The sequence below is a fragment of the Anopheles moucheti genome, chromosome 3 (assembly GCF_943734755.1).
Source record: "Anopheles moucheti chromosome 3, idAnoMoucSN_F20_07, whole genome shotgun sequence".
Classification (NCBI taxonomy): Eukaryota; Metazoa; Arthropoda; class Insecta; order Diptera; family Culicidae; genus Anopheles; species Anopheles moucheti.
The window spans coordinates 1,671,573-1,686,688 of NC_069141.1; the positions used below are offsets into that span (position 1 = coordinate 1,671,573).

At 47.2% G+C, this 15,116-nt stretch overlaps 5 protein-coding genes across 5 annotated transcripts; 2 read left to right on the forward strand and 3 right to left on the reverse strand.

Annotated features, from left to right (window-relative positions):
• Positions 1 to 284: 284 nt before the first annotated feature.
• Positions 285 to 7,370, reverse strand: LOC128303286 (fatty acid synthase-like). The gene is made up of 5 exons (XM_053040186.1): positions 7,227 to 7,370; positions 6,812 to 7,128; positions 5,024 to 6,739; positions 2,030 to 4,948; positions 285 to 1,965 (listed from the first exon to the last, which is right to left on the reverse strand). The coding sequence occupies exons 1-5, from the start codon at positions 7,368 to 7,370 to the stop codon at positions 285 to 287; spliced, it is 6,777 nt and encodes a 2,258-aa protein (XP_052896146.1).
• Positions 7,371 to 8,416: 1,046 nt separating this feature from the next.
• On the forward strand, positions 8,417 to 10,575 carry LOC128303687 (sodium- and chloride-dependent glycine transporter 2). The gene is made up of 7 exons (XM_053040730.1): positions 8,417 to 8,925; positions 9,001 to 9,458; positions 9,518 to 9,669; positions 9,726 to 9,854; positions 9,924 to 10,124; positions 10,209 to 10,376; positions 10,447 to 10,575. The coding sequence occupies exons 1-7, from the start codon at positions 8,417 to 8,419 to the stop codon at positions 10,525 to 10,527; spliced, it is 1,698 nt and encodes a 565-aa protein (XP_052896690.1). The 3' UTR covers positions 10,528 to 10,575.
• Positions 10,576 to 11,410: 835 nt separating this feature from the next.
• LOC128305718 (cuticle protein 16.5-like) lies at positions 11,411 to 11,859 on the reverse strand. Its single transcript, XM_053043302.1, has 2 exons — positions 11,854 to 11,859; positions 11,411 to 11,773 (listed from the first exon to the last, which is right to left on the reverse strand). Exons 1-2 carry the CDS (start codon positions 11,857 to 11,859, stop codon positions 11,411 to 11,413), a joined length of 369 nt encoding a protein of 122 aa, XP_052899262.1.
• Positions 11,860 to 12,517: 658 nt separating this feature from the next.
• Positions 12,518 to 12,965, forward strand: LOC128305723 (cuticle protein 16.5-like). Its single transcript, XM_053043310.1, has 2 exons — positions 12,518 to 12,523; positions 12,603 to 12,965. Exons 1-2 carry the CDS (start codon positions 12,518 to 12,520, stop codon positions 12,963 to 12,965), a joined length of 369 nt encoding a protein of 122 aa, XP_052899270.1.
• A 1,106-nt stretch (positions 12,966 to 14,071) lies between these two features.
• On the reverse strand, positions 14,072 to 14,899 carry LOC128305731 (cuticle protein 38-like). Its single transcript, XM_053043318.1, has 2 exons — positions 14,894 to 14,899; positions 14,072 to 14,821 (listed from the first exon to the last, which is right to left on the reverse strand). The coding sequence occupies exons 1-2, from the start codon at positions 14,897 to 14,899 to the stop codon at positions 14,072 to 14,074; spliced, it is 756 nt and encodes a 251-aa protein (XP_052899278.1).
• Positions 14,900 to 15,116: the final 217 nt, after the last annotated feature.

The window sequence follows — 15,116 nt, forward strand, 5'->3', positions numbered from 1 at the left end:
TAAAGTGGAGTGCAAACGCATTGAAAACAGGGTTAAAATTTCGAACCTCAATCAGTCGATGTTAGTCTTTGGCTTTCGTAAGTCTTCTCCAGGCTTTCGTAATTTGTGTATGTTTTTTTGTTATTTTCCAAAAACAAAATCTATAGAGTAAATACCATTCATTGGCATTTTTATATTTGCATTGTTATTTGAACTGATGCTAACAGTTTATCGATTTTTGAATGCTTCGCTTTATTGATTAGCTTATAGAAATTGATAAATAAGTTTACTTATATGTGTCATGTTCACAGAGTGTCCTTATTAATAATTTCAATCAATTCCATGTTCGAAAGCATGGTCTGATGCGTTCCATCGATGACTTTGACAATCATCGACGACTGGGTAAATTCACTTAAACCATAATCCTCCTCAATTTCGCTAATCGTTCCCGAGCGCACAAGCACCAATGGAGATGACAGCTTTTCCTTCACATCGGTGCTCATGTTCATGGCGGCTTTCAGCCGATAGAACAATACTCGCATCATTTTACGTGTGTAGTCTTCCGAGAATGGATTTGATTCACGACCAATTTCCAACATTTTGGAGACACGGTTTTCGTACGTGGCTTCACTCGTGATCGTGGCTAAAATTTCGTTGGACACTGAAGGCAACGAAAAAGAAAGCACGAGCGTGAGGATTGCCATTTGTAAGTGCTCGTCGTCGAAGCCCGATAAATGGTGGCTGGCGAAACGCTGCAGGTACAACGGGGACCCATCGATTAACATCACCTTTCCGTGAAGTGATCGTGCCTCTAGGCGCTTTACAATTTCTAGTGCTAACAGCGATCCGAAGGAATATCCAATGACCAAGAACTGTTCCGCTTTGGCGAAGACAGTCTCGAACATCTCGTCAAAGACGGCGTCAACGATTCCGGGGATGGTCTGCTCGTCAGTTGCGTTGGCGAATGTTTGGAGCATAAATGTAGGAGCGTTGATCTCGGAAGCGATCTTGGTCCAGACTGGACTACATACGCTCTCAATTCCCGGTATGAGCAAAACAGGTCGATCGAACACGAGGTCGTTACATTTGGAAGGCAGCCGTAGGACAGTGTGATGACTGGCGGCTTCATCTCCGAAACTTGCCAACAAATCCTCCAGCTGCAGCTGTTGAGTAGCGGTTTCGGCAGCCTCGTTCTCGGCCTTGGCATCGGCGAGCTTCTGAAGCTTGGAGAAGGTAAGCGTGCGAAGGTCTTGAGGCGTCAAGATGATATCAAAATCTCGCTCCAGAACCTGTCGGATTTCGACGGCCATGAGCGAGTCCATACCGATGTCAGCGAGCGTGCTCTCCACGGAGACGGACTTCATATCGCGAATGTTCATGATGTTCATGACGGCTTCGACGATGTTCTTGGCGCCACCGCTAGAGCTACGCTTCTCGGCCACAACCATACTAGCCACAAGAGGTTCCGGAGTGGTCAGCAGCTGATCGAGCACTTGGATGCACGAGGAGAGCCGTTGCTGCAATGTACCACCGATCTCCATATCGATTTTATCTTCCTGCATGTCGGCAACAATTCCCACCTCTCCGATGGCTCCCCACTGGATGGCTTTTCCGGGCAGGCCTTGAGCGACACGATGTTCGATGATGCGTTCCATGATGGAGTTCGCCATGCCGTAGTTAGATTGCCCGGCGTTTCCTCGTCCACACGATACGCTGGAGAAAACGACAAAATGCTTCAGCATGGGACACAGCTCTCGGCTGAGTAGATCGAGATGATGTGTAGCGGTGGCTTTAGGAGCCAGACACTCGGCAAACTTATCCACCGATTGGTTTTCGATGATGGCATCCCGTAGCTGTACGGCCAGATTGAAGATGCCGGCGATGGGTCCCATTCGGATGGCTTGCTGGAGAAGTCGGCGACAGCCATTCTCAGAGGAAATGTCTTCGGTAGAGACGAGAACTTGCACTCCGTACGTGTGCCATGTGCTAGTGGGGAAGTAATAGTCAAGTGAAAAATAACTACAAGAATCAGGACGCACAGAATACTTACTTGACACGGTATTGCTGATAGGGCTTGGTGATTCCTCTGCTGGAACTAAGAAGCAGCTTACGGCAGCCCCGAACGATAAGCCAATCCGCCAGCTCAAGTCCAAATCCACCAAGACCTCCAGCAATGACAAAGCTTTGCTCGGGGTTGCAGTACACCCGCGGGAGATAGGATAACGGGACGGATGCGAGATCGTCTTCGTTATCTCGAATCTTGAGCACAACCTTTCCGATGTGCTTGGCCGTAGCAAGATATCGGAACGCTTGTTCGATCTCGTGCGCCTGGAAAACGGTGGTAGGAAGCGGCTGTATGATGCCCTTGGAGATATCCTCCACAATGAGTTTGTGTAACGCCTGCAAGAGCTCTCGTTTCTCCTGGAACATCAAATCGACGAGCACGGCGGTGAAGGTGAGTCCTTTTTGGAAGAGTGTCATTGCCAGTTTAGAGTCCTTCATCATGTCATACTTTCCAATTTCTAGGAAATGTCCACCCTTAGCCAGGCAGCGAATGGAAGCCTGAAGCTTTTCCTCGGAGAGGGAGTTGAGAACGAAGTCAACACCACGCCCATTGGTACGCTTCTTGATGAGGGCTTCGAAGGAGATGTCTCTGGAATTACCGATGTTGTTGGGGTTAAGATCGGGGAAGTAGCTTATGAGGAATTCACGTTTTTCCTTGGTGCTCACAGTGGTAAAGACTTCAAGTCCGTAAGCCAGACATACTCGAATCGCAGCTAGACCTATGCCTCCCGTACCGGCGTGTATGAGAATGGAGTTTCCTTTGCGAATATGAGCGCAAATGAAGAAGGCGGCATAGACCGTAGCGTAAACCGTAGGGATAGTAGCCGCCTGCTCCAGGGTGCACTCATCAGGAACATTCAGAGTGAAGAGAGAATCAGCTTCAATTATTGTAGCCATGGATCCAGCTGGAATAATTCCCATAACTCGTTTGCCGGTGGCAGTGACTCCAGAGTACTCGAAGCCCAAAATACACTCTTGCTGTAGTCGGTCAGTGCAGAACGTTTCGATCGTGAGTCTTCCAGTAGCGATCATGACATCTTTAAAATTCAAGGAACTGTAAACGACTTTGACCAACGGGCTTGACGGTGGTTGCTCACTCAACGGTCCAACCATCCACGTGAACGAAGAGAGATCTCCAGGCTTAACGCAATTGGCGAAACAGTGGTTAGTGGTGGACTCATAACGTGGTTCTTCCAGTAACTTAAAATGGCGATAGGATCCCCATGCTCCATGGCGATAGACATTGATCGCAAGTCCAAGCTCGATCTGATCTTTGTAGAATGGATTGGAAGCATCGAACGGTGGTGCATTGGGGTCATCGATGAAGAAGCAGGACACGCTTTGAATGTTAGGTTCCTTGCGGATGCAGTTCACAAGGCCGATGATACCCGAGGACGAATCATTCTGGGCGTAGAGGATGACGGGTTTGGTTTTGACTTCTTGCTTCAACTCCAGCAACCAATTATGGGTCGTATCGTTCGATGATATCTGGATCACGTGAGCATCGACGGAGGTATTCATAGCGGACTTCTTTTGTTGCAGAAGCAGGAATGTTTCACCTTCGATCGGAATGGTGCTCACAAGCTGAAGTCGTCGATGGCTATCCTGTAGACGATATCCTTGAGCCTCACGAAGCAATATGAAGCCCTGATCGGATAGAGAGTTGATCGCATCGGAGATGAACTCGTCATCATTGAAAAGGTTCTCGCAGATGAGCAATAGTATGTTGCGTTGCTTCATGAGCTTATCCTCCGAGATGGTGACGCTAGGAATGGGCTCCGGCTTAGCACTGGAGAGCAATGTAAGGTGAGCCTTCACCAAGGGCAAATCACCGATAGCTTCACCGAAGAGGGAAACGATCGGGTCCCTCGATTTGGAGTGAACTTCCGTAACGGTGAAAAATATTGTGGCTTGATTTTCGAGAATCATTTGGACAATGGTTGAGACTGCTGTGGCTGTTTGAACTGTGTTTTGAGGGTAGTAAGGCTGGAAGCGATAGCTCTCGAGCACAGGAACACCCGGTGGAAGACGTCGAGCGATAGTACTCGCATTAAGACCGCGTATTTCTATAGCTCCACACTGCAGTAGGTTAAGTTCGGGATTGAAGCAAACGTTGTAGCTAGGAACTTCATTGCCTAGGGATTTATCTGTACCCTTATGCTGTATCGGATCAATTTTAATGGAGTCAATGCGTGTAGGTATCACGAGCGAACGAGAATCCACAGCAATGATGGCAACTTGTAGTATGCAATCGAGTAAAGCTGTCCAGTTGAATTTCCATTCGATTTTAGCATAGGACCCATCGGCAGCGGACTCTAAAACGGATTTGAAAAATCCTCCGTAGTGGTATCCACGCAGCCGCAGCTCCTTGTAGAAATCCTTCGATGGGAGCATTACAGCACTACTCTTCTTATGTTCAATGACCGGTGGTTTGTAATTGGTAAGCGCTTGGATGCGACCCGTTACTACCAGTGCCGTACCTTCACGCACCTCAAAATAGCCCGTTACTTCATTCAAATCAACTGTAAGCGTTACCTGTTGATCTCCAACGAGTGTGGTAGCACGCAGAAATTCTATATCGAAAAACTCGACCGGCATTTCCTCGGGAATGATACCCATCTTACCGGAGAAAGAATCCCACACGTAGAAAAGATAGCCCGTAGCTGGTATTAGGATTCTTCCATCGATACAGTGGCCAGCGATGTAGTCTTGTTCCGAGAGCGAAATGGTATATTCAGATGTGCTTTGATCTACCATACGGGTCGTTCGGAAGTTGGTGACGTGCCAATCGGCTGAATGGTCCCACTCCAGAAGGGACGATATCATGGGAGTACTCTGCGATACAGGAAATTCAACTGGAGGATATAGCGATAGTAGATTGATTTGATGGCCCTTCTGGAATATTCTGAAAAAGGACAAGTTTTGATTATAGATCAATAGTGAAGTACTATTAGAAAGAGAGGGGTATGCAAATACTTACTTTCCAAGTGTCTGAAGGAAGTTGATGACAACTTCGTTAGGAGCTTTCAAAGAATCATTCAAAGGTTGTAGAATGAATGTTTCATTGTCTAATCTTTGGAACAGCGATGCCGTCACTTTAGGATCGTACATATCAAACATTTTGAGCTGGCAAGGATTAAACCATCTCGGTGATGCAGCCTGTAGCCGCAGAGGTTTCAATGCAGCCACCAGCTTAGCGTTGAGCTGTTTGTTCGACGCAATACTGCAGCTTTTCTCGGTATGATGGGCTCGAATGATGTATCCCTGCGCGTAACCTACACGTAACGCATCTTGTAGCGATAGTACACCATCGAGATGCGCGCACGTTATTTGTCCAGCACCATATCCAGCGTACTGATCAATGGATAGACCACACTTCACCAACATGCGATACACACCCACCTGAGTGATGAACGTCCACAAGGTGCGATGAATGGGATCGTCCGTTTGCATTGTTTGGTCGAAAGCATCGAAACCACATCCCCTTATTGCCAGCAAACAATCTTTAGTGCTTTTAGCAAACTCGGGAAACTGTTTGAATGTTTCCACTGTAGTCTTCCAGTTGTTATCCAGTGGTCCGAACACGAGAGTTACGGTGGGAATCTTGTACTTCTTGGGAATTACGGTTGACGCGGCTTTGTAAAGTTGCTCAACGGTGCCATCCTTACGTCCTCCGAAAATAACGTATCCTTTGGTGGTCATTTTAGGAATTTCCTTCCGCTGAATGTTGTGCGTAAGTGCGTACAGTTCTGCATCGTATCCTTTACCTTTCAGACCGTTCAAAAAGTTATCCACCGCAGCCATGGTTCTACCGCTCCAAACGACCAACCGTGGCAAGGCATCCGATGGACATCCTCCTTTAGTCTTTGACTTCGTACAGTTGTGCAACAGGGCATGAGCATTTGCACCTCCAAATCCGAAGGAATTTACCGCCACCAGTGGTCCAGCTAGAGGGGTGGATTGATCAACGACTTTAAGCTTTCCATTTAACAGCGATGGTACATCCGTACGTGGCTCCGTATAATTGATGTTCGGCGGAATGCTACAGTTTTGCATCGCAATAACACATTTCGTAACGGAACAGATTCCTGCTGCTGCTTCCGAATGGCCGATGTTAGATTTAACCGATCCAACCAACAGTGGTTCGGTTCTGTCGGGACAAAACACCTTCTCAATGGCGTCACACTCTTCCGGATCACCAACCACGGTACCGGTACTGTGCGCTTCCACATAGCTGATGTCCTTTGGGTCATAGGGAACCTCGGAGTAGAGTTCATCCAGCAGCTGTTTCTGTACCTTGTTGGAAGGAAAGGTAATGCCCTCGAGCTTATAACCATCGCAGTTCGTTTTGGTGTTGACCACGTGCGCATAGATACGCTTGGCATCCTTAGCCTTTTGGAGCAGAATTACAGCATTAGCCTCGGAGCGCGAATACCCGGAAGCATTCTTGTCGAATGGCCGACAGTATCCGTCCGCCGCCAACACGCCGAGCAGCGCAAACTGAAGGGTGATGTAAGGATGCAGCGTAAGGTTGGTACCGGCGACAATGGCAGCATCACACTGTCCCTGCCGTATGGCCTTACAGGCCCAATCGAGAGCGTACATTGAGCTGCTGCATGCCGTATCCACCGCCATGGAAGGTCCCTTCAAATCCAACGCGTATGCAATTTTGGTCGCAAGCATGCTTCGAACGAATCTATATTTGGTAGCAAGAAAGCATTGGATAGAATTTTGAAACATGATATTCAACAATGGATGTTGGACTCACCCCAGGATGGACCTGTTGTATGGTGACTTTGTTTTCTTGTACGTCCAATAGATTTCCGTCTCCGCAATCGACACACCGACAAACACACCGGTGCGCGTTCCCTTAATATCATCCGGATGCAGACCGGCATCCAGCATTGCTTCATAGCAATGCTCCAGCAGCAGACGTTGCTGCGGATCCATGGTGTGCGTTTCCTGAAAGCCACTGTTGAAGAATTCCGCATCAAACTTGCCCAAATTATTCAGCTTTCCCAGGCGCTTCGGTATGCCGGCGTACAGATGTCGCCAACGATCTTCCTTATCGTCGACTAAATCCACCTTAAAAAAGAGTTGAAAAGAACCACAGAACGTATTTGGTGTAGCGGAGGCACGGTATGTAAGACACTTTAACTCGCGATCACTATAACGCTTCGTACCTTGTTGTACAGGTTTTCGGCAAAATGTTCCACACTGTCCGAACGCGGATACTTGCCCGCAATCCCACTGATCACGATCGAATCGTCCGCAGTGATTGGAGTACATTTCGAAACCGCTGACGTGGAAGGCTTGCTCGGGTGCATGGTGATAGTTCTCGAGTGAGTCCGGTAGTGAGTGATTGTTGTTTGAATGAAATGTACGAACGTGTAGTGAAGAGTGCACTGCTGCGGTGTCGCTACTGCTAGCTTGGTTTTATATTCGGATCTAAAAAGACATTGCTTTCCCATACCTCAGCCGTCTGCACCGAATTGTGCAAATTTTTGCGTATTAATATGCAATAAATAGCATTGACGAGAAATAGGTTAGCGAATAGATACAGGTCAATGGGCAGTGGTAGACGATGGTTAAACCTAACGAATTTTACCTTCTGATGACTAATAGATAATAGGGAAATGTATTACTCGTAAAGTACCACACTTTCACTCAACAGCGGGTAGTTTTACAGTGCTCCAGAGTTCCAAGAATTTTTGTAGAACGATCTTAGACAAAGCAAAAAATCTATTTTGTTTCATATATTTACACATTTGAATAATGTTACAAGTGGATTCATATCAATCGCTAGGTGACAGTTTGTCTAACCTTGAAATCGTTAATGAATGCAAACGATACGCGGCAAGTGACCTGTTAGGTGTAACAAATTAATTCGGTTTGGTTCGGACCGTTTGAAGGAAGTATAAATAATGGGTAAGTTAATCAGGCGCACCGCGCTTCATTTCTTACGGCCAATTTGCCGCTGCATGTTTGACGGTCAGTGAGTTTCGGTGAAGTGTGTCTAGCGCTGTATATCCGTCTGGTGAGCCGGTGTTATCGGAGATGGAAGATTACCGGTGTAAACTAGTGTGGATAACACGAAAAAATGCTTCGTGTAGTGTTGTTGGACTGTGGATAAATCTCTGGTGGAGTAGACAAAGTGTGGTCTATTACGGCCACTCTTGACGAAGATACAGTGTCAGCCGGTAGAATATCAGTCAATTGAAGATGATCAACGTTGATTGAGATGCGCACCGGGGATAACAATGCCAAATCGAGCTGATGATTCCAACAGATCGCCCAGCATCTCGATCGAGGCCGATCCCGGTTCGCGATGGGATGACAGTTTGCTGAAAGTATTCGGCGTCCTAGGTGCGCTATGACGGATACGAAAGAAACGCGTGGACATTGGGCATCGAAAACTGAGTTCATCCTATCTTGCATTGGCTATGCGATCGGGTTGGGAAATGTGTGGCGATTTCCGTACCTTTGCTACCGGAACGGTGGTGGAGCATTTCTGGTGCCGTATCTGCTGATGCTTGTCCTGTGCGGTATACCATTGTTCTTTCTGGAAACGTGCCTCGGACAGTTTAGTGGAACCGGGTGTATAACGGTGTTCAAAATCGTCCCGCTGTTAAAGGGTGCCGGTATTGCGATTGTGGTGATTAACTTCATCTGCACTGCCTACTACAATGCAATCATATCTTACCCGTTGCTGTTCCTTTGGCGATCGTTACAAGCCCATCTTCCTTGGGAAAAGTGTGGTAATGCTTGGAACACTGCACGATGTCTGGAGTTGCGAGGTGAGCATCAGGTGGAACTATTTCTCAACAACAGCAAATTAATGGTGGTGGATCGCTATCGTACCCCGGCGGATGAGTTTTTCCAGTAAGTACTCGCAATTGATCGTTCTCACATATCAACGTTAAATCGTTGAGACATATGGTTTATTTTCTTTCTCAGTAATGAAATTCTTCACATATCGGAAGGTATCGACCATATGGGAGGCATTGTGTGGCCACTGTTGGTGTGTGATGTAATCGCCTGGATAGTGATATTTTGCTGCATTGCCAAGGGTGTCAAATCTGTCGGGAAGGTAGTCTACTTTACCGCCACCTTTCCGTTCGTGATCCTTACGGTGTTGCTAGTGCGCGGTGTCACACTGCCGGGTGCGATGGAAGGCATCAAGTTTTACATTATGCCACAGTGGAGTCAGCTGCTGAATCTTCGTGTGTGGGCTGACGCGGCTATACAGATTTTTTTCTCACTCGGTCCAGGTTGGGGTGGCATAGTCAATATGGCGAGCTACAATCACTTCAAAAACAACACCAAGATGGACTCAATCATCATACCGATCGTGAACTGTGGTACAAGCATTTTGGCTGGCTTTGTTGTGTTTTCTGTGTTGGGATATTTTTCACGTAAGTTTGAAAATGACCGAAGAGAAGAAGGTAATGGTTAAGCTCTTATGGTTTTGTAGATCAAACAGGTCTTCCAGTAGCAACAGCTGCCACCGGTGGTCCGGGATTGGCGTTCATCACGTACCCGGAAGCGATCAGTATGCTTCCGCTTTCGCCACTGTGGGCCTGTCTGTTTTTTAGTATGTTATTCTTTCTCGGAGTTGATAGTATGGTGAGTATGACGCTGGAGATGAACCAAATCCAGAAACTGTAAGCCTATCATTTTAGTTCGTTCAAATCGAAGCGATAGTGTCCTCGATACTGGATGTATTTCCCATGTTGCGCTCAATGAAGCTACTAATAACGGCTGGAACATGTTTCCTTCTCTTCCTGGCGTCACTTGCCTGCGTTACCCGCGTAAGATACAGTTCAGGGAAGGGGTCAATAATATTCAATAGTCACGCTGGGTCTTACATTGATTTGCAGGGTGGCATGTATATGGTACAACTGTTGGACTGGTACTCGGCGTCAATTTCGGTGATATTGGTCTGTATCGTAGAGGTCATTGCCGTCGCATGGATATACGGGTGTGATAGGTTTGTCCGCGACATCGAATTCATGATCGACCGTAAGGTAGAACGTTTTTGGATAATATCGTGGAAAGTCATCACACCGACCGTACTGACCGTAAGTAAACGCAGAGATCTTTGTTGTACGGTTGGTTGTATACGATTTCGTGGTTTAAAACTGCAACTGCTTCCCTTGTTTTAGTTTATTTTCATCACAACAATCGTGTACAACACTGAGGTGTCTTATAATGGGTTGTCGTATCCGCGATGGGCGATAGGAATCGGTTGGGCAAGTTGCTTGGTCTCCATGCTGTGTATTCCAGCGTTTGTCATTTACAAGCTGATTTTTACGAAAGGTTCTTTGATGAAGGTAGGAAAGCGAAAAATATAAGTTGGTCTTGTGGATTTATATTCTTTATTATTAATGCCTCATTATGCAGCGTGTGAAAAATCAACTAATCCCCCAAGATTGGGGTCCGGCCGATACATACCAACGTGCAATGTGGAATAACACTGTGTAATGCGTTCACAAAGGTTCACGCGTACAAGAGAATAACATTAAATAAACAGTTTCTTCGTATCTTCGTACTGCAAATCACACCGAAACTTTGACCGGTTTAGTTTTAGTAACATGCACTGCTCCGGGATTGGCGGCCACATTAACTCCTCCTCCAACCTCCACATCCACTGGTCGTTCAACCGGAACAGGAGCTGGATGAACCACAACCGGAACATGATGTACAACAGGCCTTACGACAGGCACATACACCGGTACCGTATGGACGACCTTCTGTACATGTACTTCCGGCACCCGAACATACTCTCGCACTGCAACCGGATGGTAGGTATGGAGTTGGCTGCGGAAGTGGTGGTGGAAGAACGGACTGGGATTTGCATACACGGTAGCGAGGAGTGTGAGCGCCAAGATAGCTCCGAAGCCCTGTAAGCGAACAATCAAGATAAGAACCATTATTCCCGAAGAGCAGGGAAGTACTCGTCTACAAACACCTACCTTCATTGTGACTGTTGTGCCTGTTGTGCAAGATGGGCGGAAGATGACCAAATAATGCTTCTACCGTGTATCGGTTGGGAATTTATATAGCTTGGTTTCGGAGCATTGGAAAACTGGTTTTTCTATTCCAGATCATCCAAACTACTCTTATCAGATGCACACGCCGAATAGCCCGGACAATGGCATCGACACACCGTAACCTAAGCTATGCTTCTTTCTTTCTGTTTTCAAACAATCAATTAGTGAGAACTAGCGAGAAGTGTACATTGGTAGCCGAATGTTTGTATTTTGTAACGAATCGATTCTTAATGTCCAGATTCTTCAATGTGGATTTGATTTGACTTGATGACTATTTTTGGGACAGAAAGAGTAAATTAACTGATCAGCAGCGTTTAGTCTGAACCCGGCGCAGCTTCCAGGTTGAGTTGCTGCTGAGAGAAAGCATGGCCTGGCAGTGGGGCCTCATGGATCGCTCCTCGGTTAGCGGCCAGATAGCGGGCCTCCTTCTGATAAACGATGGCCGGTGCACTGTAGGCCAGTGGAGCGGTGTAATAGTACGGTGCAGCAGGCGCGTACGCCAACGGTGCATGGGCATAGGCGTATGCAGGAGACGCGGCAATAAGCTTCGCATCAGAGTTACTCTGCACCACCGTTGTGTGCGGGGCGGCAAGGGCTAGTGGTGCTCCGTACAGCAAAGGGGCCAGTCCAGCGTCGGCGACCGCGGCCAGGGCCATCATGACTACAGCTGCGATGCACTAGAAATTAATATTAGTATATTAGATGTTTTTTCCCATGTATAAAAATTGTTTTGAAACACTCCGTTTGTTAACAATACCTTCATGATTGTGATTGTTGGAATACTTCGTTGTGTTATAAAAGACGAACAAATTGATACTGATCACAATCTCCGCTTTACATCGATATTTATACTCTTAAATTAAAAAAAAAGGAACAGTACAGTTTCAGCACATTTCGCGATCGTCGCATCCAATCCAGTTCATAATTTTACAGAAAATAGCGCAAGTACTTAAAAAGAGAAACAATGAACAAACATTCATAACCAGTTTCTTTCCTGCAACGCGATCCTCTCCCGTTCGCCAAGTGCACTGACCCGCGCAACATACGCATTGCTGTACTGGTCCGTGCGAAATTGACGATCGCGTACGGGATACGCATGCGCACGCATCCCAGGAACTTGTATTTTACCGATCTAGACACTTGATCTGGTTGCGTTTAAGCCCCCTTTTCGCCTTACATTAAGAACGGTTGCTCACCTGATCGTGGGTCTTTTCCCTTTTCTGTTTAATTCATTATATCTGATGCTGTAGAAGAATGTTACCCATGTTTTTTTTTTATATTGCTTCTTTTCTGACAAGTACGCGCGTCTTGACTTGGTATAAAAAGGGAAGAACATGCTCTCAAGACATCACACAACGCAACCGATCGTTCGATCAAGCAATCCTTCTCAACCAACCAACAAACAATTTTAAGAAGCAATCATGAAGGTAAATAGTATTCAGCATTTCAGTCTTTTGCTAACTTAATTTATATTAGATGTTTCAACACTTTTCCTAAACCTTCCAGTGCATCGCAGCTGTAGTCATGATGGCCCTGGCCGCGGTCGCCGACGCTGGACTGGCCCCTTTGCTGTACGGAGCACCACTAGCCCTTGCCGCCCCGCACACAACGGTGGTGCAGAGTAACTCTGATGCGAAGCTTATTGCCGCGTCTCCTGCATACGCCTATGCCCATGCACCGTTGGCGTACGCGCCTGCTGCACCGTACTATTACACCGCTCCACTGGCCTACAGTGCACCGGCCATCGTTTATCAGAAGGAGGCCCGCTATCTGGCCGCTAACCGAGGAGCGATCCATGAGGCCCCACTGCCAGGCCATGCTTTCTCTCAGCAGCAACTCAACCTGGAAGCTGCGCCGGGTTCAGACTAAACGCTGCTGATCAGTTAATTTACTCTTTCTGTCCCAAAAATAGTCATCAAGTCAAATCAAATCCACATTGAAGAATCTGGACATTAAGAATCGATTCGTTACAAAATACAAACATTCGGCTACCAATGTACACTTCTCGCTAGTTCTCACTAATTGATTGTTTGAAAACAGAAAGAAAGAAGCATAGCTTAGGTTACGGTGTGTCGATGCCATTGTCCGGGCTATTCGGCGTGTGCATCTGATAAGAGTAGTTTGGATGATCTGGAATAGAAAAACCAGTTTTCCAATGCTCCGAAACCAAGCTATATAAATTCCCAACCGATACACGGTAGAAGCATTATTTGGTCATCTTCCGCCCATCTTGCACAACAGGCACAACAGTCACAATGAAGGTAGGTGTTTGTAGACGAGTACTTCCCTGCTCTTCGGGAATAATGGTTCTTATCTTGATTGTTCGCTTACAGGGCTTCGGAGCTATCTTGGCGCTCACACTCCTCGCTACCGTGTATGCAAATCCCAGTCCGTTCTTCCACCACCACTTCCGCAGCCAACTCCATACCTACCATCCGGTTGCAGTGCGAGAGTATGTTCGGGTGCCGGAAGTACATGTACAGAAGGTCGTCCATACGGTACCGGTGTATGTGCCTGTCGTAAGGCCTGTTGTACATCATGTTCCGGTTGTGGTTCATCCCGCTCCTGTTCCGGTTGAACGACCAGTGGATGTGGAGGTTGGAGGAGGAGTTAATGTGGCCGCCAATCCCGGAGCAGTGCATGTTACTAAAACTAAACCGGTCAAAGTTTCGGTGTGATGTCGTGTAGAATGTTAAACGTGAATAACAAATCGGAATATATAAACAGAAACAATTTTGCGGACCTATGTGGAATCCAACACCTGTAGTTCTCGAAGGAAGTACCAGAAGTGAGAAATAAGTTGGGTAAATAATAAACACGTGGTATTATGTGAGATTTTGCAATATTATTTCATTTTGTATGACCAACAAGACAGCACTTGTCAGCAGTTCGAAATTTGTTGATTTAGTCTGTACGTGCGTGTGCAATCGAAACAAAATATCCTTTCCGCGCCGTTGTTATCCTTCGATATTATCTTACTGCGTTCCTGGTGCAGGTTCTACGTTGAAAGCCTGCTGGCTAACAGTGTGTCCGGCGAGAGGCGCATCATGTACGGCACCGGGGGTGGCAGCAACATATCGGGCACCGGTCTTCGCCACCACAGCAGTGGCGGGCTGCTGAACGACAACGGATTCGGCGGGAGCAACCGAAGCAACTGGGGCAGCCTCAATCACTTCCGAATCTGCCGAGTAAACGGTCGGGATTGGAGCGATCGATTTGTATTGCGTCACTGGGGCAGTAGCGTAGGTAACCGCCGGGGCGGTGTACGAAACGGCTGGGGCAGCATAAGACACGGCAGGAGCCGAGTAGGTGGTCACAGCCGGAGCCGAATAGCTAACGTACTTCGGAGCAACGTTCTGCTGCACAACGGTCTTTTCCGGGACCGTGTAGGCAGTGACGACCGGTGTCGAGTAGGCAACAGCAGGGGCAACGTTCTGCTGCACCGTGGTGTAGGCAGTCGGAGCAACGTTGTAGGCGGTAACAGCAGGCGCGGCGTATGTTACAGCTGGTGCCGCCGAGACGTATCTCTGCTGGACGTAAGTCGTTTGCGGCACGGAGTAAGCGGTGACGGTTGGCGCACTGTAGGCAACGTTCGACGTAACGTATTTCGGTGCCACATTCTGCTGGACGACGGTCGTCTCGGGAGCGGAGTAGACCACCGGAACTGGAACTACGGCACCCTCAACCACCACGGCCAGGGCCACCATGACTACAGCTGCGATGCACTGGAAAGAACATAGAAAAGATTCGCTTTGAGCTTTAGGCGACACCCAACCGATGCTCCTTTAAGCACTTACCTTCATGATTGTGGTGTTTGTTTGTTTTTCGGAAGATACCGTCCAAACTGCGTGAAGATCGATTGCGTTGTGATCGAAACCAAGCCGGTTGTACGGTTTATATAGGTGGGCCACTATTCTTCTTTCCTTTACCAAAAAGTCTCTTGCCAAAACAGGATTATTCCATAAACAAAAAGGTTAATTGTGTCTTAAAAGATCATTTTTTATTAGATGACTTGATTGG

Coding starts and splice junctions, on each gene's coding strand:
- LOC128303687 (XM_053040730.1), top strand. CDS start 8,417: ATGACGGATACGAAAGAAACGCGTGGACATTGGGCATCGAAAACTGAG. Junction 8,926..9,000: donor CCGGCGGATGAGTTTTTCCA/GTAAGTACTCGC, acceptor TTTCTTTCTCAG/TAATGAAATTCTTCACATAT. Junction 9,855..9,923: donor CACTTGCCTGCGTTACCCGC/GTAAGATACAGT, acceptor ATTGATTTGCAG/GGTGGCATGTATATGGTACA.
- LOC128303286 (XM_053040186.1), bottom strand. CDS start 7,370: ATGCACCCGAGCAAGCCTTCCACGTCAGCGGTTTCGAAATGTACTCCA. Junction 6,740..6,811: donor TACAACAGGTCCATCCTGGG/GTGAGTCCAACA, acceptor TACCAAATATAG/ATTCGTTCGAAGCATGCTTG. Junction 1,966..2,029: donor TATCAGCAATACCGTGTCAA/GTAAGTATTCTG, acceptor CTTCCCCACTAG/CACATGGCACACGTACGGAG.